Raw genomic sequence first — 27,634 nt, 5'->3', positions numbered from 1 at the left:
GTCTGGCATTGACTTATTACACTTGTCCCATTAAAATAAACACACATTTATGGCAGGAATCTAGAGAAATGGCCGTCAACTAAACAAGCGTGTTTATTGGCCAATAGTTTCGCATGTGAATAACCATCTTAAAGTTGACCACTAAACAATTTCTCCCCGCTCAGGTGTTGGACTAGGGTTCCTTAAAAGGGATTTTCCAGGGAAATACTATTGATGACCTATCATGAGGATAAGTCATCAATAGCTGCTCAGATGAGGGTCGCACCACTCAGCACCCCGGCAGGTCAGTTGATGAGGTGTCTGTGATCAGCGCCACAATACACAGGCATCAGTGTAGAACCTGCTGCTTTGACCTGTGCAGTAGCAGATGCTGGTAACAGCAGCTGCGACTCCAATTGATTTTAATGAAAACTGTCTGAAATTACAAGCACCAGCCACTACAGAGGCATCAGAGCAGCAGCTTCCCCTCTGACCCACAGGCAAGTGCTTGATCAGCTAATCGGCCCGGGTCCCAAGCAACGAACCCCAGTTGATCAACTATTGATGATGACCTATGTGTCTGACATGTGTCACTTTAACATAGAATAACTCTGTAAAGGTTATGCATATCCAAGTGATTCTGATGTTTTTTGTTTTTTTAACCACATGTTGTGCTTCATTTAGGTGCCAATAGAATTTGTGTATATTTATTGAAAGCGCCAAACTTTTGAAAAAAAAAAAAATGTAATTTTTTCAGTTTCAATTGTAATTAGAGATGAGCGAGTATACTCTCTAAAGGCAATTGCTCGGGCGAGCATTGCCTTTAGCGAGTACCTGCCCGCTCGAGACTGCAGGTTCGGGTGCCAGCGCGGGGGAGCGGTGAGTAGCGGCTGTCAGCAGGAGGGAGCGAGGGGGAGAGAGGGAGAGAGAGATCTCCCCTCCGTTCCGCCCCGCTCTCCCCCGCAAGCTCCCTGCTGGCACCCGAACCTGCAGTCTCGAGCAGGGGGAGATACTCGCTAAAGGCAATGCTCGCTCGAGCAATTGCCTTTAGCGAGTATACTCGCTCATTTATAATTGTAATATCTCAAATATGTGCAAACATGCTGAACAGATTTTTGCTGAGATATATATTTCTATTTCTATCTGTTTACTTTATTCTGGACGCACATTTGAAAGACTCTTTTTTTTTAACCATTTAGGAGACGTACAAATTTAACATTGATTATCAACATTTTGAGGAACACTTTGTTTTCCTTCACCAAGCCAAGATTGCAAAAACTCATAGGTGTCAGAATGATAGATACCCCCACAAATGACCCCATTTTAAAAACTACACCCCTAAATGTATTCACTGAGGGATGTCAGGAGTATTTTGACCCCACAGTTTGTTTTTTTCAGGCGTTAATACAGTTTAGAGGAGACAAAAAATAAAATGTTATATTTTTGCAAATATGTTATTTTAAAAAGGCATGTTTTTTGTTCTGTAGTGCACATGAAAATGAGGGTTACACACCAAAATGGATCACAGTTTGCCCTGTGTTCACAAACATACCCATTATGGCCCTAATATTATGTCTCTATGCACAACGGGGCCCAAACCAAAAGGAGCAGCCGCTGGCTTTCAGTACAGACATTTTGCTTGAAGGTGATTTAGGCCCCATTGCCCCCTTGTGTGAGCGGCCAAAATGATGGAGAACGCCCACAAATGACCCCATTTTGAAAACTGGACCTCTTAACGAATTTATCTAGGGGTGTACTGTGTATTTTGACACAGTTTTTGAATGAATCTAAGCAAAGCAGAAGGAAAATAAATATAATGATTTTCATTTTTTTTGGCTATTGTGTCATTTTAAAAAACAGGTTTTTTTGGTACAGCACACAAGAATGAAAACTTTCATTCCAAAATAGATAGCAGTTTGTACTGTGTTCAGAAACATACCAAGTGTAGCCCCAATCTACTTATAGGACATATAGCTAGGCCTATAAAGGAGGGAACACCCATGGATTTCAGGGCACAACTGAATAAATTCCAGGCCACATTGCACACTTGTGCAGAAAAAAAACCTCCCCCCACCTTTTTGGCATTCCCTAGCTCTTAGATAAAAGTAATCATGTAAACTGTGTGGTATGTCCAAGGACAGGGGTAATCACGGAGGCCCAGTTGGGATAGGCACATGGGGCAATAAAACCGGGTATCCCTTCTCCTCCCATGCTTGCTGCAAACCCGACACTTTTCTGGGGGTATTTCTTGACCTCAGTGGTGAAAAAAGTGGCGCTCTGTAAGGCTTCCTAAGCTTGCTGAGATGCGGGGGTCTCAAACAGAAGGTGCTTAACAAGTTGCTCCTGAAACTGCAGGAAGGCGAGCGTTCCCTGGGACTTCTTGTAATTTACATATTACAGGTAGCGCTCTGAATAACGCCGGGCTCATAGGGCTGTATGTGAAATCCGCTTGCGGAGGTCTGCAGCGGATCCCAGCTGCGAGCCCGGCCGTGACCTTGCGTACAGTCGAGTAATGTCCTGCCCATAACTGCATACTCACACAGGCGATCTTGCGCAGTACACCTTTTTTTGTTTGCATTTCCAGCGCCGCCGCTTATCGATGACGCGGGTACCCGCAGCCCGTACACAATGTAGTTGGGTATGGCCTGCGGGTATATCCGCAACTGTAGAGCACAATGGGTTCTATGTTGCGGATATCCACAGTAAAATAGTACATGCGTTCTGTTTTCGACAAATGGATTACGTAATTCCGACCCGCTAATGTAAGCGGAATTGTGTAATCCAGTGCATTTGATGGATATGTGTATCACCGCAGATCAAACGTCCATTGAATAATGGCTATTGCGTGACCAGTAACCGCATACCGTGGCTCCCCGTGACATCTCCAGGCTCTTGGCTACCTTTGGTAGCCAGAAGCAGGGGGATTTAAAATTTACAGGAAAATTCTTGACTTTTGCGCAAGCGGCCATTTTGCTAACGGATGCATGCGCCGAAGCTGGGAAAGGTCCGCGGATCAAGATCCGGTCGGAGGACAAAGCGGGGGATCATAGCTATGTAATTTCATCTCCCCTCATGGATACCATTTTTCCACTTTTCCATAATTGCTGTCATCCATTGGATAATGACTATCACGGGCCTGTGGACAGGCCATCGTGGTCCCTGGTGAAATTTCCTGTTTTCAAGTGTGTCGGGCCCTCCAGTCTTCTGCGCATGAGGCAGATGGAATTTCGTCTGGCGTGCATGTGCAGAAGCCCGGCATCAGGTCTTGGAGGACCAGATCTCCGCGGGAAATCGGAGGAGGACGGGGGTGAGTATTTTTAGCTGCCCTCATGGATCCAATCCATGAGGGGAGCTCAATCCATGAGGGGAGCTGAATCTAACTTTTTTTCAACTTTGCTTACTCCCATGCGATCGCTGCTATCCATTGGATAGCGGCGATAGTGTGACCGGGGAAAGGGAAGGGGGTGGGGGTAGGGGAAGGTTTGAACAACTGAACAGAAGGTTATATAATGCACAATAACAATTTATATTTACATGACACAAAGTGATTATACTAAAGTTACATTTATAGTATAAATGTAGAAGAAACACTTTTGTTCGCAGAACTCCAGTTTGTGTCTCTGATCATTCCTGGGCACGGTACGCACCGTTTTCACAACTATGATGGATTGGATTTTCTAGTTGGACATGGAAGTTATGAGATGCACATTGCTTTCTATGGCTTTGCTTTAACCTGAATTGTATGTCTAAATATGGAGCACCACAGGATGAACAATGCCTGCACCAACCATGCAGCCGCACCAAGTATAGTCTGACTAGTGTACAGGAACAGCAGGGTTCTCCTTTTCTCAACTTCATACACGGACATTAAAAAAGTCGTTGCATAGATGTTTTTTGCATTTAAGATACTATTTACATTATGACCCATTAATCCATCAGAATAGTCTGCAACTGAAAAAGTTCAGGCACCTCCAATAAATCATCTGATGTCACAGATCTCAATTAAGGAAATTGGTTCAAAAGTGAATCACAAGTGGTTACATTAGTTAAAATGTTAACTACAATGTACTGGTGTTAAACATACAAACCGCATAGTATATGAGTGCAATGCATTTCTTTAATGCTCCCATAAAAAATAATGGGCGATTCTTGAAGAAATATCCAAAAATGGGACAGAGAGAAAGAAAGATCGCTCATGTACATGAAACAGATTACAATTAAAGGTGTTCTTTTAACATGCGAGTTCTATCCATATCGCTATTGGACAGGGTTTGCGCATGAAATACGCCCATGTACATACAGCCTTCCATTCTCATACAGTAGTATTTGGGTCAATATTTTACATAAGTATTTGTAATACTGGAGTGGCTCCAAAATAGGCCAAGCTCACACGACCAGGTCGAATTCCGCATGTGGGAGGTAGTCAGCGGATTCCGGCTGTGAGCCCGGCCGATGACCCTGCGTATGGCAAATAACTATTGCGTATGACTGCAGAGGCACGCAGGCGGTCATACTCAGTACAGGTTTGTTTGGGGGTTTTTTGTTTGTATTTCCCATGCCGTCGCTTAGTGGTGACGTGGGTACCTGCAGCCCATATGCAAGGTTAACTGCTTATGGGCTGCGGGTCACATGGCTCCACTGACATCAATGGAGGTTGTCCGTGTGGAATCCATGTTAAAATAGAGCATGCTGCAATTTTTCTTACACTCATGGACTACGCAATTCGTACTTGCGATTGGGAAGGGGGAAAAAAAAAACCGAACATACATGACTTTCAATGCCCATATTTTACGACAGATCATCCGCATAGATGGCGATCATAGATTCCAGAATTCAAATCCAGTCGTGTGAGGTGCAAGTCCCTCCATTAGGCTGATTTCACACAGACGATATTTTGTCCCAACGGATGCGAGGAGCTTGTGTTACGTAAAACCGCCTTTTATCACTTCAGGGGAAGTAGTGATGCGCCTGAAGTGCGGTGTGATGCCCTGTGGGTGCATCGTGGCATGTCTCATCTTTGGCATACCCTTGCAGCACCCCAAAGTTAGGACATGCCACGATACAATGCAGGGGGGGGGGGGGGAATAAATCACTAACGTGTATAACCCCCAATAAAAAAAATGGGATTCTTATTCATGCGAGATTGGTCCATCTCACAATGCACAAATCTCGCGCGAGAGTCTTGGCCATGTGCAGCCGGCCTTATACTTTCGCTCTGTAGGTTCCATTCCTGGTTTGAGCTTACAAATACAGATCAGAATATGGCTGCGTGAAAGTGGCCTTAGGGCCCCTTCACACAATCGTATATATGCAGCTATTTTCCCGCGTAAGGCCTCATGTCCACTGAACAATTAGAATTGGGAAATCCGCGCGGGTGTCCCGCACGTGTGATCCGCACCAATAGGGATGCATTGGACACCCACAGGTAAGTAAATACCTGCGGATGTCATTTTTTCCCTGCCGCGCGGATCACACGTGCGTGAAATCACCCGCAGCATGCTCCATTTTCTGCGGGGCTCCCGCAGGCTTCCATAGAAGCCTATGGAAGCCGTCCGAATCTGCGGTACACCCGCAGCTGAATTTCTGCTCTCAGGCGTGGGAGCGCGGGAGAGCAGGAGTTCAAAAAAAAAAAATAAAGCACATCCGCCGGGCAGAAGGAAAGAAGATCCGGCCCTAGGAACCCGCAGCGTCCGGACAGGTGAGTTAAATCATTTTTCAGGCCTCATGTCCGCGGAAAAGGAGAGAATCCGCGCGGGCCCCAATTACCTAGTGAACATGAGGCCTAAATACCCCGGGCCAGCTGAATGAATGCATTGAATGCAATGTGTATTTATGCGGGTAAATAGCTGCATATATACGCTCCTGTGAAGGAGCCCTTAGTCTGACTTTGAAAGAAACGAGTCCTCCAGCTTGCAGTGAAGAGTTACACGACACGCACATAGAAGGAAATACACTAAATTCTTACTTCCAATTACAAACATTTTCTTAGCAAAAAGTCATGCCTCCGTCTGCTTTTTCTGGTTCACCTTCCTTCCTACAGTACATCTAATTTGTGCTACATCTGGATTTAGCTGCAGATTTTACTCATTTCGTTCCAATTAATTAAAATCCACATTGACAATCGCTAGAGTCCACTGAGGATTTTTTCCCTGAAAAAGGTATTGGATGTGCAAAAACCTTTATTAACATTGCATTGTACTTTTTTGCAGTATCTCACATTGTGGTACAAGTTCACAATATATGGACTCTGCCTCAAGACTGTTCTGTGGATGGAGGATGAATGCTACAGAAGCTCAACCACATGTGTAACACTCAGTGGTTTAGAATAAGATGATCACACCTGTTCAGTACAAAAATCACACTGTGGATTATCACTCAATACAACACATCATCAGCTTCCAAATGATCTATGGTCAAAGCCAGAAACAAAGACAGCTGTCAAGTATGGAATGTATAGAACATGCACTATTTATAAGCTTACAGAAAGGTTAAGTATTAGGAATGCCGAAGGCTACAGTTGTGCTTTCAGAATTCAATCCATCTGAATTGTCTGTAGCACAGTTAAAAATACTATAAAATAAAACGGACAATAAAAAGGAGAGAAAGCAGATAATCCACAGACACAATTTTTAACTTACTTTACTTGAATGGAGTTGTATTAGCTATGCCGGAACAAAAAGTCGGAGGAGCCGGTATCCCTTCCTACTTGTGATTAGAAGTGCTCACAGAGGTCAGACCTCCACTGATGCTAACGTGATGGCAGTGTGTGCACCCAGGATCAGCGCCGCTGAGTAATTACTGGCCAGGGAGCCACAGCACCCCGGCCTGTAATCACTACTGTGGTAAGCAGCCGTCGGCGCACTTGCCAATGGAGGGGACTCTGCGTGCCCTTTCTGGCATGTGTGCCATAGGTCCGCCACCACGGTTATAGCCTATACCAGCCATAACATCAGAAGATAGGAATAAAATGGTATTTCTTTCCTTTTAGGACCAAAAGGTCATTAAAGCATTTTGGAGTAATGTACTGTAAAGTTGATTTTTATTTTATAGTTTACCAAAGATTTTTTTTTGCTGGCATTGCTATCTTTTGCGATTTGCTCGCGTTAAATATAAAAAATTATCACTAAATTAAAAAAAAAAAAAATGCAACTTCACTTGGTTCTTTCCCTCTCTAGTCTGCTGTAGTTGCTTTTACAAATTAAATTTTCCATATAAAATAATCCTCTGATTCTCCCAAGTAAATAAATGTGTACTCAGTACTGCTCAAAACAAGGATCACCATTAAGGTTTGAAGCCCATCTTCCTTACCTGCCAACCAAACATTGTGGTAAAGCACTGATGGGTGCAATTTTTTTTGGTTAAGTTTAAGAGCACATAGGAAAAAGGCAGCAACTAAAGAAAATGAGAACACGGCCTCCATTCTACATTATGTGGGCACTTCGTGACATGGGACAGTAGCATACTGAAAGGGCACCTACTTTATCCTGAAGGCATGATTAGGTGATGAACCTTGGCAAATAATGTAACAAAACACACTTATTTCACTTTGTTACATTAGTATGGTCACTCTATCGTTACATCAGTGAATTACAGCGTTCCATCGAAAGTAATGAGCAATCAAACTGCTGTCTTAAATATACAGTTTGTAGACGGAAAGGGATTAAAGCATATCTAACTTCAGAATAAACTGCCATGTGTACATTAAGAGTAACACTATTAATGGCCATTATAGCACTTCTTTATGGTATTTTTCTCAGCTGTGGACTGTATTTCCAATTTTCACCTGCCGTTGAGCGGATAGGACTTTCATACACCACAGATGGATAACACAGCTTATTTTGTTCCGTAACTTTCTACAGCACACAGAAGGAATAGCATAGAGGACATTATACAGCAGGGCTGGGCAGGGCAGGATATGTACTTTCAGTAGCTGACAGACAGCAAATCACTCACTATCAGCTGCAGCAAAAAAGAGGTTAATGTCTGCAAAGTGTGAGCTGACTGTCTGTAAATGTATCAATTTATGTCCTGTCATGTGGTACGAGTGAGGCTATAAATGTGAATGCTTGAGAGCGGAAAAAGGCTTCCATCGTGTATCCCAGCTTCAGTTCCAGCGAAGAGAGCACAGCACAGAGACACGAGGGCACCTTCAGCTCTCAGGTGTTGAAGATAGAAGAAGAGGAGAGGTTTCCCCGAGTGCTTGTTTCTGTGATGAAGATGGAGTGAGCCCCCAAGAGAGAGAGTGAGCAACTAGTGAGTAAGACTCTCTTAAGGCCCAGTGCAGAGGTACTCTTCTTTACTCAATTGTTCACGTCCAAGCATCCTGAAGTCTGGGACCACTGGGTGGAGGTACGTGTCTACAATTGTCAAACACACAGGTGTCCTCAAGTCTGGGATCGCTGTGTGGAGGTACTCATCTTCAAGTCTGTCTGTATAAATCCATAACTCTACCTGCACTTGGAATACTGTCTATTGTTTGCCTTGTGTTTGTGGAGTTGTTACCCAGTAAAGTTATTCCAGGGACCTGAGGTGCTCAATTCCTGTCTGCGGCTCATTTATTCTCCACCGATGTTTATGCTGGTGGATACTGGAATGGTGGTGTCACCTGTGACAACTGCAATCTCTGTTCTACCACCTGTTGGGCATCCCTATCCTACGGGTGTCCAGAAGAGGCCCAGCGCTGCCCTGGCCTTGGCTGAATGTGTCACTCTGGGAGGGAGCGTGGTAAATGCCACCGTGACAAGCCTTCCTAGCTCCTCAGTGTATACCATGTGTCTGGGGTCACCCTACGGGACGCTGCAAATGCAACACTACATAGCATTTGGATAGGCTGCAGCTGGCGGCACTCCCAGTGTACTATAATGTCATCCGCCAGGTCAGTCTCCCAAAGCATCCCTATTGTAATCCAGCATTGAGTAGGAGTTTGTGGAAAAGTTAATGACCATGAAACCTTTATAGATAACATTTGATTAGCTGTTGAGGCCCCTTAGTATTTACTTGAGGAATCAAGGTCATGTTCAACCTACAAAACCTAGGCATTAAGGTCTGATAGAAAGTAGGACTACATACATTTTATCAGTCCGTTTCAAATCAGGTGACAATACTGGATATCCTCAGAAGAGTGGACAGCAGGTCATACCATTGGCTTTGGTGGCAGCCTTGTTGTTAAAGAGCTGGTAAGGTTTACTGCAGTTAAGGTGCTTTTACATCTGCATAGGAGGCAAGAAAGGGGAATCCCTTTGACTACAATGAGGTCCGTTTGGTTCCCACTTAGCTGCCCAGCATTTTACTGGAAGAAGAAGTACTGCGTGCAGCGCTTTTTCTTCTGGTATTTTGTGCTGTATCTGCGATGGAATCTCCGACCGGAAGTTCCAGCACAGATGTGAAACCACCCTTACGAATTGATCCCCACTGTAGATTTTCTAGTGATTTTTACACAGTTCTGTATAAATTCATCCAAGTTACGGAAACACATAGCCAAACATTTCAATGCAAGAATAAAGTGTTCAGCAGACCAGACTGATCTTATCAGAGACACAAATAACTTTTCCACAAGAGCATTCTCCTAACTAATCAGGGAATGTTTTCTGATTCCCTACACAGGAACAGCCCCCAACTTCTGAGAACTGCTGTGACAGTTTGGGAAATTATTATAATCTGGGAAACCCATCTTCAAAGCCTTTCCTTGTATTAGCAGCTAAGGTCGTGAAATGGTAGAAGTCCCAGTTCTCAAGTGCATTCAACTCACTACATAGGAGGTCCCTCCAAAAAGCCGGCGGCTGCATCTTCTAAGTGTAACAGTTGCGAAATTTTAATAGTACAGTAATTATCTGAGCACGCCCATACATGGTAAAGGCAGATTCCAACAATTATTAATGTAAATGAACAAATAGTCTGTAATGAATAATAGAAAATATTGTTCCTTACGGTGTAAAATAATCCTTTATATGTAAAATAATAAATGTTGCGAGCTCCCTGTTAACATAGTTGTGAGAGAGGCGTAGTCAAGCCCATCTTAAAGGGGTTGTCCCGCGCCAAAACGTTTTTTTTTTTTAATTTAATAGCCACCCCGTTCGGCGCAAGACAAACCCGATGCAGGGGTAAAAAAAAACAAAACGGATAGTACTTACCCGAATCCCCGCGCTCCGGTGACTTCTTACTTACCTTGCGAAGATGGCCGCCGGGATCTTCACCCACGGTAGACCGCAGGTCTTCTCCCATGGTGCACCGTGGGCTCTGTGCATTCCATTGCCGATTCCAGCCTCCTGATTGGCTGGAATCGGCACACGTGGCGGGGCGGAGCTACGAGGAGCAGCTCTCCAGCACGAGCGGCCCCATTCAGAAGGGAGAAGACCGGACTGCGCAAGCGCGTCTAATCGGGAGATTAGACGCTGAAATTAGACGGCACCATGGAGACGGGGACGCCAGCAACGAAGCAGGTAAGTGAATAACTTCTGTATGGCTCATATTTAATGCACGATGTATATTACAAAGTGCATTAATATGGCCATACAGAAGTGTATACCCCCACTTGCTTTCGCGGGACAACCCCTTTAAGGCGCTGCTTTCACATCTGTGGCGAGGTTCTGTTTTCCTGCTCTGTCGGGGAGCAGGAAAGGGGAATCCCCTGGCCGAATGCATCCATCTTATGACGGAACCAAATAGCGCCAAATGTACCCCATTGACTATAATGGGGTCTGTTCAGTTTCCACTCAGCTGACCAAAATCTTACCAGAAGTAAAGCAAGCAGAGCCATTTCTTCCGGTATTTTGTGCTGGATCTGATATGCACAGATATGAAAGCGGCCTTACACGGAGCAACTAGCATTCACATTGTATGCTTCGACTTTTCCAAATGACTAACAGCAGTCATTAGTTTGGTTTTACACAGAGCAATGATTGCTCATTAGTAGAGATGAGCGAGTATACTCGCTAAGGGCAATTACTCGAGCGAGCATTGTCCTTAGAGAGTAGCTGCCCGCTCGGAAGAAAAGATTCGGGTGCCGCTGCGGGTGAGAGGTGAGTTGCGGGAGTGAGCAGGTATCCTGTGGAAAGCATGACGGCTCTGCAAACCCAGATCATCAGACCAGCTATCATTTTAGGGCCAAATTATATACGGTTTGCCGACCAATAGTCAATTCACTTCAAAGAATACGCTTATGAAAACGTTTGTCCCAGTAGTTTGAAGAGGATTTCTCAATTTTACAGTGAAACACTATAGCAATAGTTTACAGTTGTTCCACCTAAGGGTAATCTCCCACCTGCGTTGGGGTTTCTGCTTTCCTGCTCCGTTCAGGGAGAAGGAAGGGGAATCAGCATGGCCAAACGGTTCAGTCTCTGGACAGAACCGAACAGCGCTGGAGGGACCTCACTGTCTATAATGGAGACTGTCCGCTTTTCCGCCCAGTTTTGGGGTGACAGTTTTGGCAAAGTGATTATATTCTGCATCAATCTCTGGTTTAGCAACATAATGTCTGCAGTCTGTGGATTTAAAAGTGTAACTAGGCTTTCCCAAAACTTTTTTCGTGTCAGATCAACATGTCAAAAGTTTTGATTGCTGGTACCCCACCGACCGCTAAATCACTCATCCAAGCACAATCCCTGCTCACTAGCTAAAGATGGGCCAACAGACTTTCAGTAGAGCCAATGTTCGGCTAGTGAGCAGAGACAGCGCTGTACTTCAGCTGCTCCATTCTAGTAATCTATGGAAGTCTCAGCAGCCTTAAAAAGAAAAAATGACCCTTCATGTTAAAACACCAGGACCAAGATGCTTTGTGGCATGCCACAGTATTCAAAATCATTGTAGCTTAGGTAGAATAGCAACCACATGGGAAAGGGACGACAACTACATTTTGGGCAGAGACCAACGGTTGTCACATTTGTAGCCTCAGACCTCTCTCTGACACCATATCTGCCAAGTCGACTAGGTTGGAAATATAATGGAAAAGGCAACTGGTATTGGTCATCAAGTCAGTAAGAAGATGGAATTTTAATTATTAGGTATTAAGTCCAGGAAAGTAGTGTAAAGGTAACCTGTTACGTCCTATGAGCCCCTATAAACTCGGATTTCTATTAACATTAGAAAGTCCCATTAACAATCACGTTAAAAAAAAAAAAGACAAAAAACGCAAGTGTGTGGAGCCCTCAGCTCTTCATTCCGTGAGTGTGCGCATGCAAATTGTTCTCCATTCATGTTTGGAATGAAGAGAGGAACCCGATGCATGTACCCAGCGCAGGCTTCCCAGGGGAACAGTGCGGGAACGGGGTGGCAGTACACTGCTGGACTCAGCAACCTCTGTCTTATGCGCTCATTAACTTAGCTTATGGGGCTCATGGGACCAACATTCTTCCTTTGAAAAACATTTTAATTGCCAAAGAGGGGGGAAAAAAAACGAAAGACAAGGGACGGTGAGAATAGAGTAACCTTCTTATATTCCTTGATCAACACAACTTGTAACATTAAAGGGGTTGTCCCGCGCCGAAACGTTTTTTTCTTTTTTTCAATAGCCCCCCCGTTCGGCGCGAGACAAACCCGATGCAGGGGTTTAAAAAAACAAAAACCTGATAGTACTTACCCGAATCCCCGCGCTCCGGTGACTTCTTACTTACCTTGCGAAGATGGCCACCGGGATCTTCACCCACGGTGGACCACAGGTCTTCTCCCATGGTGCATTGTGGGCTCTGTGCGTTCCATTGCCGATTCCAGCCTCCTGATTGGCTGGAATCGGCACACGTGACGGGGCGGAGCTACGAGGAGCAGCTCTCCGGCACGAGCGGCCCCATTCAGAAGGGAGAAGACCGGACTGCGCAAGCGCGTCTAATCGGGAGATTAGACGCTGAAATTAGACGGCACCATGGAAACGAGGACGCTAGCAACGGAGCAGGTAAGTGAATAACTTCTGTTTGGCTCATATTTAATGCACGATGTATATTACAAAGTGCATTAATATGGCCATACAGAAGTGTATACCCCAACTTGCTTTCGCGGGACAACCCCTTTAAAGCCAGAAAATATAAATTAATGAAGACCTGATGTAGATGCAATAATGACTACAAAAACTGTGTACAAGAGAGGTTGTGGGGTTAAAACAAGCGCGTTTCACATTGTCAAGACCACAACTTAGCAGCTATTATTACCCTTCCTGTTTGTCACTGTGTAAAGAACATTGTCACTTTTACTGTTTACTCAGTGACTCAACACGGCTGATCTGATACTGACCTGCAACTCAGCATGACTCCAGCTCACATCTCATATGGACATCTTGTACACTAGCCTCCTCGCTCATAAAATTATGGTAGTTAGTTTCAACCAAGAGAGAAAAAAAAAAGTTCTCAGAAAAAAAAAAAAAAAAAAAAAAAAAAAATCACTGCAGAATGAAAAGCTAATGCTGTAAAGTTGTCCTTCAGCATTAATTCATCGCTACAGAAAGTTATTGGGATGTGAATGAGAAGTCAGCAGAACTGGGAGATACTAAGTTCCCTCCTGCAGGAATGTACAGTATTTGCCTTGGATGTAAAAATGCCAAGCTATGGACATTACACTCCGTAGAATTGAATTTTACAGCATGAGCCCATATATAGCCTTCTGAATGGGACCTTACCAAGGGCGTACATACCATAGAGGAGACTGTTATGGGGCCTTTGGAGAGAGGGCCCCAGCTCTCATTGCAACATTCTTTTTGCTACTTAGTAGCATAAAAGATAGACAGAACACAGAAAGAAACAACATTATCAGCAAATAAGGAGGTGGGGAATTGGCCTGGCACTTTGGGACAAGTCACGGTTGGAGTCTCTGCTTGACAGAGAAAACCTATTATAAAACCGTTTTAAGATCAGGGAGGTGGAATTCCTATTACAGCAGTTCATGATCCTGCACGAAGATGCCCACGCTGCTTCTCTGACTTGTGTAGTTTTAGAGCATGAATACGTATACAAAAGCCACAAATTCTGGGCCACAATGGGCTACAACAAAGTCTCCCAGCTACCATGGGTATTATTGTATCTTGACACCACCAGGAACTCCTGGTGGAGACAAGACTTACAGGAGGGTGACGTCCCCTGTACCTCATTGGCTGCAGACAACGCTCCGCTGCAGGTCCTGGCAGCTCACTAATCTGCTGCTGTCCTGGCTCGCCTTGCTGATGGAAGTTGGCCGCTGCTGCCCTGCTGGGACAACAGGAACCAAATACGGCGGGAGCAGGGACATAACGCACAGCGGCAGCAGCAGCAGGGAATGGCCACAGATACTTACAGCACCAGCGGGGAACTTCCAACAGCAAGGCGAGCTGTGGCGTGGCGTTCCTGGTGGCGTCAAGATATAATAATACCGCTACCATGTGCCATTATTGCTGAAAGGCAACTGCTACCTCTGCATTTACTACAACTACACGCAGGAGTGCATCTGCCTAATTATTAGACTACCTACAAGCAAAGTATGCTTCCAACGCTATAGCAATAATGTCCTCCCCATGGTGGTCACAGTAATAATAGTGTGCCCCCCCCCCTCCATGGTTGACCCAGTAGCAATAGTGTCCCCCCCAGGGCGGCCCAAGTAGTAATAGGGGCCACAGACTCTGCACTGCAGCCGCCATACCAGAGCTGCAGGTTGGACAAGTGGAATGCCAATAGGGATGCTTCCTAGTCGATGGGCGATATGAAATAAGAGGGTGAGCTGGATTCTGCCTGCGGGCTTTGTGTTTGACGTGTGCCATACAGTATATACCAATTGTGCCCATAGACCATAAGAGACCTGACAAAAGATTGGCCAGACAATGTGTCACATAGTTGACTAAGGTGGGGTGGGAGTGGGAAAGGGAGAATATACCGTATACAATCAGGACATTCTACAGTCAGGCCATACAGTAGCACCATATGCTATTGTATAGAGCAGTGGTGGCGAACCTATTGCACGCGAACCAGAGGCGGCACGCAGAGCCCTCCCTTCTGGCACGCGCCACCATCGGCCGCTCACTACTTTAGCGAATAGCGGCAGGGGCCGCGGCTCCCCTGTCAGCATTCACCCAATGGTGCTGATCCCGGCGCATACTGTAACGTCAGTGTGCAGCCAGGATCCTCCTCCCCTGAGGTCTCCTCTTAGGTTCCGCGAGAGCAGGGGAGGAGGCGTCTGGCAGCACACTGACATCACAGTGTGCACCGGGATCATCGCCGAGCAGCATTGCCGAGTAGAGGAGGAGTGAAGCAAGTATGGGGGGGGGGTGCCACTGTGGGGTGTCACTATTACTACTGGAGGCCGCTGTGGGGGCGGGGTGTCACTATTACCACTAGGGGGATCCCTATTATCGCTGGGGTTGCTGGGGAGGGTTACTATTACTACTGGGGTATGTTTACATGTGGCAGAAATTCAAAATAGACAGGGTGCAGATTTTGACTGCTTTTTGGATGCAGAAATTTCCGCTGAGGACTTCTGCAGCATTTCTGCATCCAAAAGCAGTCAAAATCTGCACGCAGTCTATTTTGAAACAGCCCTGTCCTTTTTAGAACGACGGGGGTAAAAATCATATGTCGCGATAAGCCCCGCCCCCTGCCGTGTTGGCACTTTGCGATAAATAAGTGGGTTTTGGGTTGCAGTTTGGGTACTCTGTCTCTAAAAGGTTCGCCATCACTGATATAGAGTCTCGTATGTCAGCTCTATATGTAGTGTGATCCAACCTAAAGATTGCACCATCGATCAAGTTAAAAAATTTAAAAAAACTACTAAACAGTTAATCCTGGGACTCAACATAGGAGGAATTCATTGCAATGTGGCACTATATATAGTAATTGTAGGAGAATAATATAGGATATATTCATGTAACCAGCTGTATATAATAGGGGAGAGAGCAGGCTGCACTCGTGACCCGTCATTACCGATCACATCTACTGTAGTAATGCAACTTGTTTACAGCGAGGATCTGACAACCAGATGTTGTGGCTCACGGCTGAAAAGTCTGGATGTACAAAGCAACATTGTGCAATACACACAGAACACAAACCCGGCAGAGAAAGTGATGTGCACTCCAGAAAGAAGAAGAAGAATATTCCTGGTACTGTCACATAGACTAGAAGAAATGCTTCAGAGCGCACGCACCTGTAGGAACCACTACGAGGTACAGAGAATGTTCCATGGAGCCACTGCTCATCACCAGGCTTCGAAGGGACAATTTATAGCAATGCTCAATATTTTTCCCATTTCCTAGCAGATGGAAAATAATCCTACATGGATTACCTACTTCTCTAATGCTGGGATTATGCCGTTTATTAATGCAGTACAAGCCTACAAGATCCAACTGTAATTTCCAAATCAAATCAACAGCATCAACCCGGGACAGGTCGGCCCATGTAGGCGATAGGCCGAGCTCACACCACTGTATGCTCATTGCGTATTACCGGCGCAGTTTTTACACGCAGTAGCAATTTCCTATACACTGTCCTTTTGCCACTCACACGAGCCACATGCAAGAGATCAGTTCTATCACACCAACTAGAAAGTGAGCATGATCTCTACCTGTGCTACATGTTTTAACTCTAAACTGAAGGTGCCGCTCTCCTTTGGGTGCTTTCACGCAAAAGAATATTCTGCAATGCACTGCGGAATAATATGCACCAAAATCTGCAGGCGGATTCTGACGGGGATTTGAAAATAGCTTGGGAAAAAAAAAAAAAAAAAGGTACCTGCACTTTCTCTTAGGAACGCGCCGGCTCCATCTGACATTTTGTCTTCTTCTGGTAGCAAAGGATGGCCCGATGGAACAACATTACACAAGGCTGTCTTTAGCTGCAAGAAGTAGCTGAAAATGTCCGACAGAGCAGGAGCGCTCCGAAGTGAAATTGCCGATACTACTTAATTCTGTGTCAGCATCTTGACGAATATTCCAGTGTGTGAAAGCACCTTTTTAAGGCCCATGCAATTGGCCATTGGAGCTGTACATAGGCACTCTGCATGCCGCCATATGAACATGTTATAGAGCAGGAGGAGCCGAGCAGATTGATATATAGTTATGGGGAAAGATTCATATATCTTGTATTTTATTCATTTATATCTCTGCACATTCTGAGCTGAACAGTCCAGTGGGCGGAGCTATCAGTGATTGACAGCTACTCTGTATGTACAGTCATGTACAGATAAGCTGTCAGTCACTGATAGGACCGCCCATTGGACTGACAGATTCCCTTTAATAACTTTTTTTTCTGTTTTCGGGCTCCTTCATACACGCATTTGCGTGCAATTCTGCCTGCACAATACACAGAGAATAGAATTTATTGATTACAATGAGTTCATTCACATGCGAGTATTTTGCATGTGCGGGGAAAAAAAAAACAACACACCATGCAGTACTTTCATGCACTTGCACTAAAAGCCCCCATTGAAGTCTATGGGGTGCAGGCGATACGCAAAGAAATGTGAAAAACGCTGTGCAATTCCACAAGAACCCCCCCCCCCCAAAAAAAAAACACATATGTAACTCAGTAGGTTAAACAGCTATTTAAATTGGGGAGTGTTCAACTGCCGCGCACAAACGGTATAGTAAAATACACGGATATGAGCGCAAAAAAAAAAAAGTCCTGTTTACAGTAGTTTTACTTTGCACTGAGGCATGCGCAATTGCGCATATGCCCATGTGAAGGAGTCTTTCTATGTCGACCTTTGGCACTCAAATACACACAGAAGTAGAGCATTCTGCGGGGTTTTTTTTGCACACACCAAAAAAAGGAAAATCGGAAGGAACCCATTGACATCTATGAGTTCTATTCTCTGTGTATTGTGTGCACAACGTGCGAATACGCCGCGTGAAGGAGCTCTTACTTGCATGTCCAGAGAATCCACTTGATAAGACCTGGCCTGTCAGATATTCAGATTTACACTTCTGCCTTTGCGAAGCTGATGATGTCACTTGGATCTCTGCCGAGCCGTCTTACTAAATCACCATCCTCAGTTCATGGTGAAGGCACATAAAAGAGAAATGAGTCAGGATTGTTCCCTGCAGAACCAACAGGGCCAATCTTACCTTCATAGTATAGGCTTCCAAAAGATAATGGGGAATATAAATCAATGCAACTATTCTCTTTAACCCCTTAGTGACGGCCAATACGCCTTCTTACTGACCGCACTAATGGGCCTTAAACCTGCACATACATGTTTTTAAGGCGGTGGCTTGGCTGATTACGGACAGCCAGGCTCCTGCTCTAACCACCAGATGCGGAGAAACCAGAGATCCCACAGTTTAACCCCTTACATGCCACAATCAATAGCAACTGCAGCATGTAAAAAGACCTCCCTTATCTGCCATGTAACTTGAGCTATTAGACCCTGCCTACAGCAGTCTGTTGGGCCAGCGCACCACCTAGAGGACAGCGCCAGTCTGTTAGAACGATGTCACACAGGCGTATGCGCATGTACCTTTGCACTGTGCGTTTCTGCAATGGGTGTTGCATATTTGCACGCTCATGTGAGTGTTTTACTGTACTTTCTGCGTGTGCTAAAAACAAGGAATGATACTGCCATTCATTGAAATGGGCAATTAGTGTAATTACTTCAATGTGCTCTTCCCCTACGCAAATATGCAAGAGCAGGGTGTGAGCAAAATATGCATATATGAATGAACCCATTGACATCAATGGGTTCTATTCACTGCGTATTGCGCGTGCAAATATGCCCGTGTGACACAGGCCTTACACTAGTGCACCATCTAAGGGGTGTGCCCGCCTATTCCGGAGAGGAATATTCTGCAGGCACAGGCTCTCACCCCTTACTATCATTTGCCAGTTTACTAATGCGAAAGCCATGTTGACGTGCCTTAAAGCAGGCGCACATGGTGGAAAAAGTTGCGCAAGAGCTCCATAAATCTAGCGTTCACGCTTGTAGTAAATACATAACTACTTAGTTACAGTTGCTTAGACTTCACGCCGAGTTATGCATTGCGATTATCACAATACGTTAAATACCTGCGGAGCTGAAGACCACAATGAGGGGCTTCATTTAGAAGACATTTATCCCGACTAGTATTTTATAAATGTCATCCCCAGTGGATTGTCATTAATTAGCCAGTTTGAAGAATGTTGCAATTCCAATTTAACGTTCTAATTGTTTACAAATATGTTTCTTAGCGGTTTCTCAGGTGATGACTGCAACGATTAATATTTGGCCAGGAAAGTTGGGTGCTGCCGGCTAATACTATAAGCTTCCTCACCCTGTCAGTGCATTGTATAGTAGCCAGGTGTTTGCAGTGTAACCTAAGCTTTGCATGGGTGGCCGTATACAGATTAGATTACGAAATTCAGAATACTTACACAACACTCCACATTTTTATAATCTCACTTTCCGCTATCAAGAATAAGCAGCTAATAGTGCGAAGTTAGTCTATTGAAACCAATAGACAGGCACAGCTGTTAGAACTAGACAAGACACTTACCCGAGAAATAGTTAAAGGTTCCTTAAAGTCTTTTCCTCCCACAAGCCTGAATCCCCAAGGAGCTGGTCCTTCAATAGTGATGCGCTTGGATGTCATTGTGAAGTTCCAGGGACTATATAGTGAAAGTTTCCTTTATTTCAGTTCCTTCCAGGCACAAGCTATGGATGTCCCTGTGCAGCAGGAGCTTTTCCTGATTACTGAGCCTCCAGCACAGAGGGTGTGGTGTCTGACAGCCAGGAACACCCATACAAAAGCGAGGAGGCTCTACAAAGTCAGGGGATGTATGGAACTCTCTTTGTTTTGGGATGGCCCCGTCACATTCCCTCCCCTCTCTGACACTACACCGTTTCCTTGTATGGAAGAGCAGGGATCCCAAACTAAGGGGATGTTTACTTAGGTCTGCATTCCTGCCCTCCCTTATACTTCCATGGGATTAGGCAGGAGTCAATGCTGCACCTACAAAGCCCCCTGCAGCAGAGATCAGACTATATAGAGTTGGAGCTCAGCAGCTGGAGGGGTTGTGACATCATCAGGGAAATTGAGAAATATCAGTCGCTAAATTCTGTGCAATCTGCAAACAGTTTATTGTATAAGAGGAAAGGCAAAAAAAAAATCATCAACATATACTCGACTTTATAGTTTCATTAACCCCGTAAAGATGCGGCCAATTTTTTTTTTCATTTTTCTTTTTCCTGCTCACTTTAAAAAAAAAAACCCTAACTCTTTTATTTATCCATCAACGTAGATGCGTGAGGGCTTATTTTTCAATGGTGCTTTGTAATGGGTAATTTGCGCATGCCAATGGCCAATTAGTGTAATGAGTTTAATATGTGCTTTTTCCCTGCGCAAATGCACAGGAGAAATGAGCATACCGCTTATTTTTGCGCAACCGAGATGTGCACGCAAAATAGACGTGTGAACAAACCCATTGAAATCAATATACAGTACATAAAATCAAAAGTATAAATGTATAATCTGTCACACAGCTTTCCATTGAAGAGGCATGACTAGGGGGCTCCTTCACAATGGTGATAGCGATATTGCCGCAAGAAAATCATGGCAAAATTGCTTGTTCGTTCCCGAGATTTTCAGCGTCAGCGATGCTTCTTCCTGAGTATAATCTCGCAATGCTGCCTCCCATGATTTAATCGTACGAAAGTCAATAGTAGTCTCTACTGTTTATGCCCTGCACGAAAAACGCAAGTTTGTGCGATGCGATAAAAAGGAGGCTCTATAGGAAAAAAAGGGAGATTTAAAAAAATAAAAAAAGGCAAAAACATAGGAAATGCTGCGATTTTTTTTTTCACTTCACATCGCATGGGAATTAAACTGTTGAAAATCATTGGTTTCATAATTCAGCGTTTTCACTCACTCTCGCATTGCGCGAAAATCGGGCTATTTTATCGCAAGTGTGAAGGCAGCCTGAGGCTGGATTCACATGAACGTATATCGGCTCGGTTCTCACGCCGAGCCGATATACGTCGTCCTCATCTGCAGGGGGGGAGGATGGAAGAGCCAGGAGCAGGAACTGAGCTCCCGCCCCCTCTCTGCCTCCTCTCCGCCCCTCTACAAATAGTGGCGAGGGGGTGGGGAAGGGGCAGGAGCTAGGTTCCTGCTCTTGGCTCTTCCATCCTCCCCCCTGCAGACAAAGACACCGTATATCGGCTCGGCGTGAAAACACAGCCGATAGACGGTCGTCTAAATAAGTCCTAAAACCCCGTCCACCTGCTCGGCCTGGCCTAAAATAAAAAAAGAGGGCATACTTGCCCATCCTAGAGCCCTGGGACGCAGCTCAGAGCCACCACCGGTACCGGCGTCGACTTTCAGGTTGGCAGTCCAGCGTCATCTGCGGCTAATCAGAGGCCGCAGTGTCATCGTACATGTTTACCATGAGCAAATATAGTGACATATGTACAGTTCCTCTGCAGCCTCTGATTGGCAGCAGATGACACCTGACTTCCGCCGGGTCATCACCCCCGAGGTTGCTGCTGATACCAGCGGCGACTCTCAGCTGTGTCCCAGGGCTCCAGGACAGGGGAGTATGCCTTCTTGTTTTATTTTGGGCTGGGACGTGATTTTGTTGTAATGACAAAACCCCTTTAGGGCTAATGGGGTATTTATTAAAGCAGTTGTCCCATGAAGAATTACAGGTAATTTCAACAGATAATTCTAAACTTTTTTTTGTATTCACACAAATTAAAAAAATCTTTCTAGCCCCAGATATTCCAGAATTTATGTTAGAATAGCGCCACCTGCTGTTTCTATTTTGTGTCCACCTCAGTAAATGTTCCAGGGAGGTCACACATGCTCAGTCTTGCTTCATTGTCTGCTCCACTGGGTATAAGGATGGTCCCTGGTGTGGTGAGCTGGCTGACTTCAGTGAGAGCTGCAGCTGCAGTTACAAGCACCAGCCACTACACAGGAGTCAGAGTAGTGGCTTCTGCTCCAACCTTAGTGTATACCGGTGATGTCAGTGCATGCAGTCAGCCCTCCACAGGCAATGTGTACTCAGGGGGATGCGGAAAATGAGGTGTCAGCTCCCGATGCTCACTGTGAAATAGCGTCCACTGGGGAGAAGGAGGACAACAAAGAGGAAGAAGATGAGGTGCTTGACTCAACATTGACAGACAGAGAGAGTCATGATAGCAGCTTGCTGGGGAGCAGGAAGAAGCGGACATTGTGAGGCAGCATCATGCTAAGACAGGAAGTAGGGTGTCGCATAAGGACTGTACCGTCACCATCAGCTACTACTAATCACAGCAGAGCCAACATCAGGCCCACAGCTAGGCCTACTCACAGGACTTTGAAACCGCAGGTGATGACAGAAGAGTGGTCAGCTGTAAAAAAGCAGCAAAAACATGAACAACTTCAACAGTCATATGAACTTCCACCAACCGCTGCCTTGGAGAGCCTAACTGGACTAGAGGGCAAAGAGTCAGCCTCATCCTGCTCCCTCTTCCACAACAATAGCTCCCTCTTCCTCGATCTCCCTCCCTGTTCATGCAGTAACCTTTGAGCATGTAGAGGCAGTACCATGCCTACTTCAGGCCTATCCTCCGCAACTGACAATTAGGCTGCAGGCTTCAAAGCCAGCAATGGGAAACGGAGAGCAGAAGTTGACATCTACCCCATATTCTAACGTATCACAAGTCAGCAGCCAGCCCTCCATCCCCCAGCTATGGGAATGTAAAACAAAAATACCAACCCAACCATCCATTGGCGCAGAGCCTGAATGCAAGCTTTGCTCAGCTGCTAGCAATGAAAATGCTGCCCTTCAGGCCAGTGGACAAAGTTACCTTGCACAATGTGATGCTCCATGCTAACCCACAGTACCAGATACCCTCTCACCATTTCTTTGGCCTAAAAGCAATGCCTGCCCTGCACCATCATGTGAGTGATAACAAGTCCCTGGGGTTGAAGAGTGCTATCAGTGCCAAGGTGCAGCTGACCACAGACATGTGGTCCAGCACGCATGGCTGAAGGTGTTACATATACTTAATAGTGCACTGGGTCAATGTCCTGCAGGTAGGACATGAAGCCGAAAGTGGTGGTCCAAGAATTGTGGGACATTCATCCTTGTCTGTCCCCTCCTATCGGCACAGATATCCGCATGTGACAAAATCCGACCTCCATACAGCAGTGCACATGGTAAACATCAAAATGCTGTCCCAAAACTCATATGTCTAGGGGAGAGCAGCCATACAGCCAAAGAGTGGGTGGTGGCTCTACAGACCCAGGCTGACATGTGGCTGACCCCTCACAATCAGAAGTCAGGCAAGGTCATCACAATGGGGCCAACCTGTTGGCAGCTCTTCAGCTCGGCAATCTCACACACATATCTTGCCTGGCCCATGTGATAAACTTGGTGGTGCAGCACTTCCTAAACAATTACCCAGGTTTACACCCAGTGCTGGAAAAAGGCCAGGAAACTGTGTTTGAACTTTCAGCTTACACACCCAACCGCCTCTCATCTGACGGAGGTGCAGTGATAGTTCATGCTACCACCTGTCTCATTTGTGACGTGTGGAATTTCACATTGCATATGCTGCAAAAGCTAAGCCAGCAGCAGTACCAGATAGTGTAGGCCATTAGCAGGCGCTGTATGGTGGTTGGTCACTCGACGCCTGTGAAGTGGCTGCAAGACGTATGTGTCATTTTAGTCTGCTTTGAGGAAGCGACCCAAATGGTCAGTGGTTATGATGCACTAATCAGAATGACTATCCCTGTTGTCTGCCTGCTGGAAAAGACGCTACAGGGTTTCAAGAACAATGACGGTTCGTTGTCACAGGAGGAGGAGGAGGAAGGGATAACAATTTCCCAACTGTCTGGCCAGTTCGCCATTACTCAACACTGCAGGGAGGGTAGCGTTGGGCAAGACTCTTCTCCAACACTTTCTTTCATCCATAGGGGAAGCATTGAGGGGGATGAGCAGAAGAAGGAGTAAGAGCAGAGGGATAGTATAGGTCAGAGGCAGGAGAAGGGGCTACGCAATGATCCTTTCATACATTACTAACCCCAGCTATACATGGGTAGTGGGACCAGCTGGAGGACACTCTTAGGCCTGACCCCGAAGAATATGAGCCATCACCCTTAGGCACTTTGAGGCTAAAATTACAAATCTCATTCCAGCAATGGAGGGGGACTTCAAAATGCAGGAGTATCAGGACAGACTGTTAAGCAGCTTGATCAGAGCATTTCTCCATTGCCACAAGTATGCATGCGTAATGGAATGCAGCTCTGTAGCTCATGGCACAAGAGAAGGAAGCCACCACAGCAACACCACCAGTAGTGACAGGGAAAATCTAACAGAGATGTGGCATAGTTTTTTCTGCCTGTCGCATCCTGCAGCAATAGCACAGGGTAGGAATGATAGTCACAGGCAGGACTTATCCACAATGGTCCAACAGTATGTCAGCTTCCGCATGGTTGTACTCGCACATGGTGTTGGCCCTTTTGACCTCTAGGTGTCTTGGCTGGACAAGTGGCCAGAGCTTGTACAACTGGCTTTAGGGGTGCTTGCTTGCCTGGCTGCCAGCAATTTTTGATCTAGGAGACCCTATGTGGGCCTTCTTTTGTTTTCAGTGACACCCGTGTGATACAATTGAGTTTTTCAGCAAATTTGTGAGCTCATTGGAGAGCTAATAAGCAATTGTAGCCTAGCCTAATGATGATGCCAGCACATCTCCTGACAGAAGTTTATCACAAAGAGCTAGATGATAAGTTTGTGATTACTAGAGAACATAATTAATATTCCATAGGCCACAGGCAAAATCTGTGGTGAGTCTGCAAACAGATACGGTTTCTCATGAGGTCTAATGAATTATATTTAAAGCTTTTATCTTTTATATATTTAGGGAGTACAAATAGTAGAAAATACCAGCGCTCCGGTGTACATGTAGGAAAGAAAAGGTATAAAGGCAAGCACTTACTTCACAGGGGTGCCTTGTTCTCGGAACCCCTGAATACCAGACAGCAATAGTATCGCAGACGTGGCAACAGGATAGATACAACAATTTATTTATCCACATGCGACGCGTTTCTGCTTTAAAAGAAAGCCTTTCTCAAGCCTTGTGAAGCTTGAAATCCGCAACATAAGAAAATCTGTGACAAAATTTGCATATAGAACAGATTTTCAAGCTTTTTTTGGCGCAGATTTTGACTTTGATTTCACCCTCTTATTTGAATAGGTGAAGACTGCAGTATAAATTGAACATTGTGGATTTAAAATCCATACTGCATGCTGTGGATTGTTAATGAAGCATATGGATGACCGGTCTTCAAATCTTGTCCACACGGTTAATGCTGTAAAATGCTGTAAATTTTCTGCTGTAGATAATCCACAGCATTTTTGCTACACATCAATATACCCTAAAAATAGGCGCTGCGCAAGCCTCAACACCCTTCTTTCGCCTCCATTCCCCGGTTACAGTCTTTGTACTTGACTTCAACTTCATCAGGAAAAACCTCTGTTGTGTCTTGCTTCTCCACATTTAGTACTTTGTTTCATGAAAAATAAAATCAAATCACACCACCGCTCTTCTAGAGCCCGCCGTATTTTTCCCACAACAAGCTTTATTGCTAGTACAAACAAAGGAAGAAAAAAAGGGAAGGAAAGCCAAGTTTGAGAATGCAGAAATTCAAGAAGCAGCGGTAATAGTAAGCAATGATGGAGTTTGTTAACAACACTACCCAGTTTATGATTTATTGACTAAATGACCCCCACCTCCCCCCCCAAAACTATTGGAATGCTTCTTTAATCAATCAGTATCCGTATATTTCATTACTTGTCCTTCATACATTCACCAGGTGGTATATTCCTTGACATTTTTCTCAGTAATATGATAGGCATAAAGTGGACGGTAAGTAAATGAGAAGCTCGGCGAGAACAGATCTTTGAGGTTTCTATAAAAAAAAAAAAGATTTCAAGTAATGATTATACAAATGTGTTTTAATAAGGAAATAGCCATCAAATCATTTCTATAGCATGGAATAAACATAAGATAGAGAAACAAGCTCATTGGCACATTGGGGATAGGCAGAGGCGTAACCAGAAGCTTCTGGGCCCCAATGCAAAAATTGTAACAGAGTCCCCAACTATAATGCTTTATTCATAGTGCTGAGCTCCCTATATGAAGAAGAGAGATCTTATGGACCCCCTAAGGCTCCTGGGCCTGAGTAAAACCACACCCCTGCAACCCCTATAGTTACACCCCTGGGGACAGGAACTGATGTAGTTTCAGTACAGAGCATATTCTGACTGCTCACGCATTGCCTACTTCACTAATAAACCGGGGCAGTAAGCATTGCAAAAGCCAATAAACTTTGGCATAGTGATCTTTCATATTTAGACATGGTTATATTAAAAACAGTTAATTCGTTAGCTTCTTTAATGTAGTTGTCAACACATTTCATTGTATTTAAGCCCAATAACTGGGACCACCCAGAACTGCTTCACAAACCATCTATTTTGGGGAAAATTTACTTAAGCCTGGCCTCCTTTCTGGTCATTTCCCAGGACTGTTGGCAACTATGCTTTCAAGCTTCAAATGGATATATGTATCAAAATGAGCTCAGCACAAAAATAGCTGTCGACCATAGCAACGAATGCTAGATTGCATGATAATATTGAAGCAAAACTGATTAGTTACTATAGAAAAAAGGACAGTTAATCGGAGTTGTCCAATTCTAAAATAGTAGATCAGTGAAGGTGCACTGCCCAGGACCCCCACAGATCAGCTGTTCACCAGGCTGATGTATTTTCTCAATAGGAACTGTGCCTGTAATACTAAGCCTGGCCACTGCAGTGGGAATGAAATGGTCTGCTTCATCAAAGGTGAACCTAAATGGCAGACCCCTGACGATCTACTATTGATGGCCCATCCTGTGGATAAGTCATCAATAATTTACAACTGGACAACCCCTTTATGGTATTACACTTATCTGTCCAGGCTTTAGTTGTCTCTTTTCTCCTTTAGCCCTTAAGGCAGAGCATATGGTTGCCAACTAAAGGCCCATTTAGACACAACGATTATTGCTCAAAATTCGCTCAAAAACCATCTTTTGAGCAATAATCGTTGCCTGTAAATGTGCCCATCTTTCATTTTTCTGCCAAATGATGAATTACAGTTCAGCATGAAATCCATCATTCGGCAGAACAGCTAATATGAAGGAGCGCACGCTGTGTTCTGCCCGGGGAGCGGTGATTACATTGTCTCATCTGTCAGCCCTGCGGCAAAACAAAGGGAATTTCTTCAGAGAACAGTGGGTGGTGTGTTCCCTGAATACAGCTCCCAATGGCTCACACACTACTAATTGGTACTAATAGGCATTAGTACCAAGTACTAGTTTATGAAAAACGATCGCTCAAAAGCCATCTTTTGAGTGATCATCTTTGTGTGTAAATACATCTTCTTAATCATAATGAATGGGTATGAATGACTAGGTATTGAAAATGTGAATAGACTGGCAAAAATACTAGTTAAATACTGGTTATAGGTGTTGTTATAAGGGTTTGTTTCCCGTTTGCTTAGTGTGATTTCAACTTGAAACCTGAACCTACCTAGTGGACTCTTCACTTTGCGGCATCCAGATCTGGCTTGACAACTCTTATCTGTCTACTTTTTGTTGGTCTCACAGAATCGAATACCAAATTTTACCAGACCTTTGGCCAGCCCGATTATGCAAATGAGAGAGAGAGAGAGAGCTTTCCGGGAACAGTGTCACACAGATAACTTGACTGCGGATCTT

General features: G+C 44.9%; 1 protein-coding gene across 4 annotated transcripts in view; it reads right to left on the bottom strand.

The window, feature by feature from the left end:
* Positions 1 to 19,661, bottom strand: part of PDLIM1 (PDZ and LIM domain 1) — a 55,018-nt gene extending 35,357 nt beyond the window's left edge. Inside the window, exon 1 of one of the 4 annotated variants that reach the window (XM_066600633.1) lies at positions 19,388 to 19,661. In XM_066600633.1, coding sequence (XP_066456730.1) covers positions 19,388 to 19,483 — 96 coding nt within the window. In that variant the 5' untranslated portion in view covers positions 19,484 to 19,661. The remainder of the gene's footprint in view (positions 1 to 19,387) is intronic. The other 3 variants (XM_066600634.1, XM_066600635.1, XM_066600637.1) reach the window with 3 other exon arrangements.
* Positions 19,662 to 27,634: the final 7,973 nt, after the last annotated feature.

This window comes from Eleutherodactylus coqui, chromosome 4 (genome assembly GCF_035609145.1).
Source record: "Eleutherodactylus coqui strain aEleCoq1 chromosome 4, aEleCoq1.hap1, whole genome shotgun sequence".
NCBI lineage: Eukaryota > Metazoa > Chordata > Amphibia > Anura > Eleutherodactylidae > Eleutherodactylus > Eleutherodactylus coqui.
The sequence above is the reverse complement of the archived record's forward strand: the minus strand, read 5'-3'. Positions and strand labels throughout refer to the sequence as shown.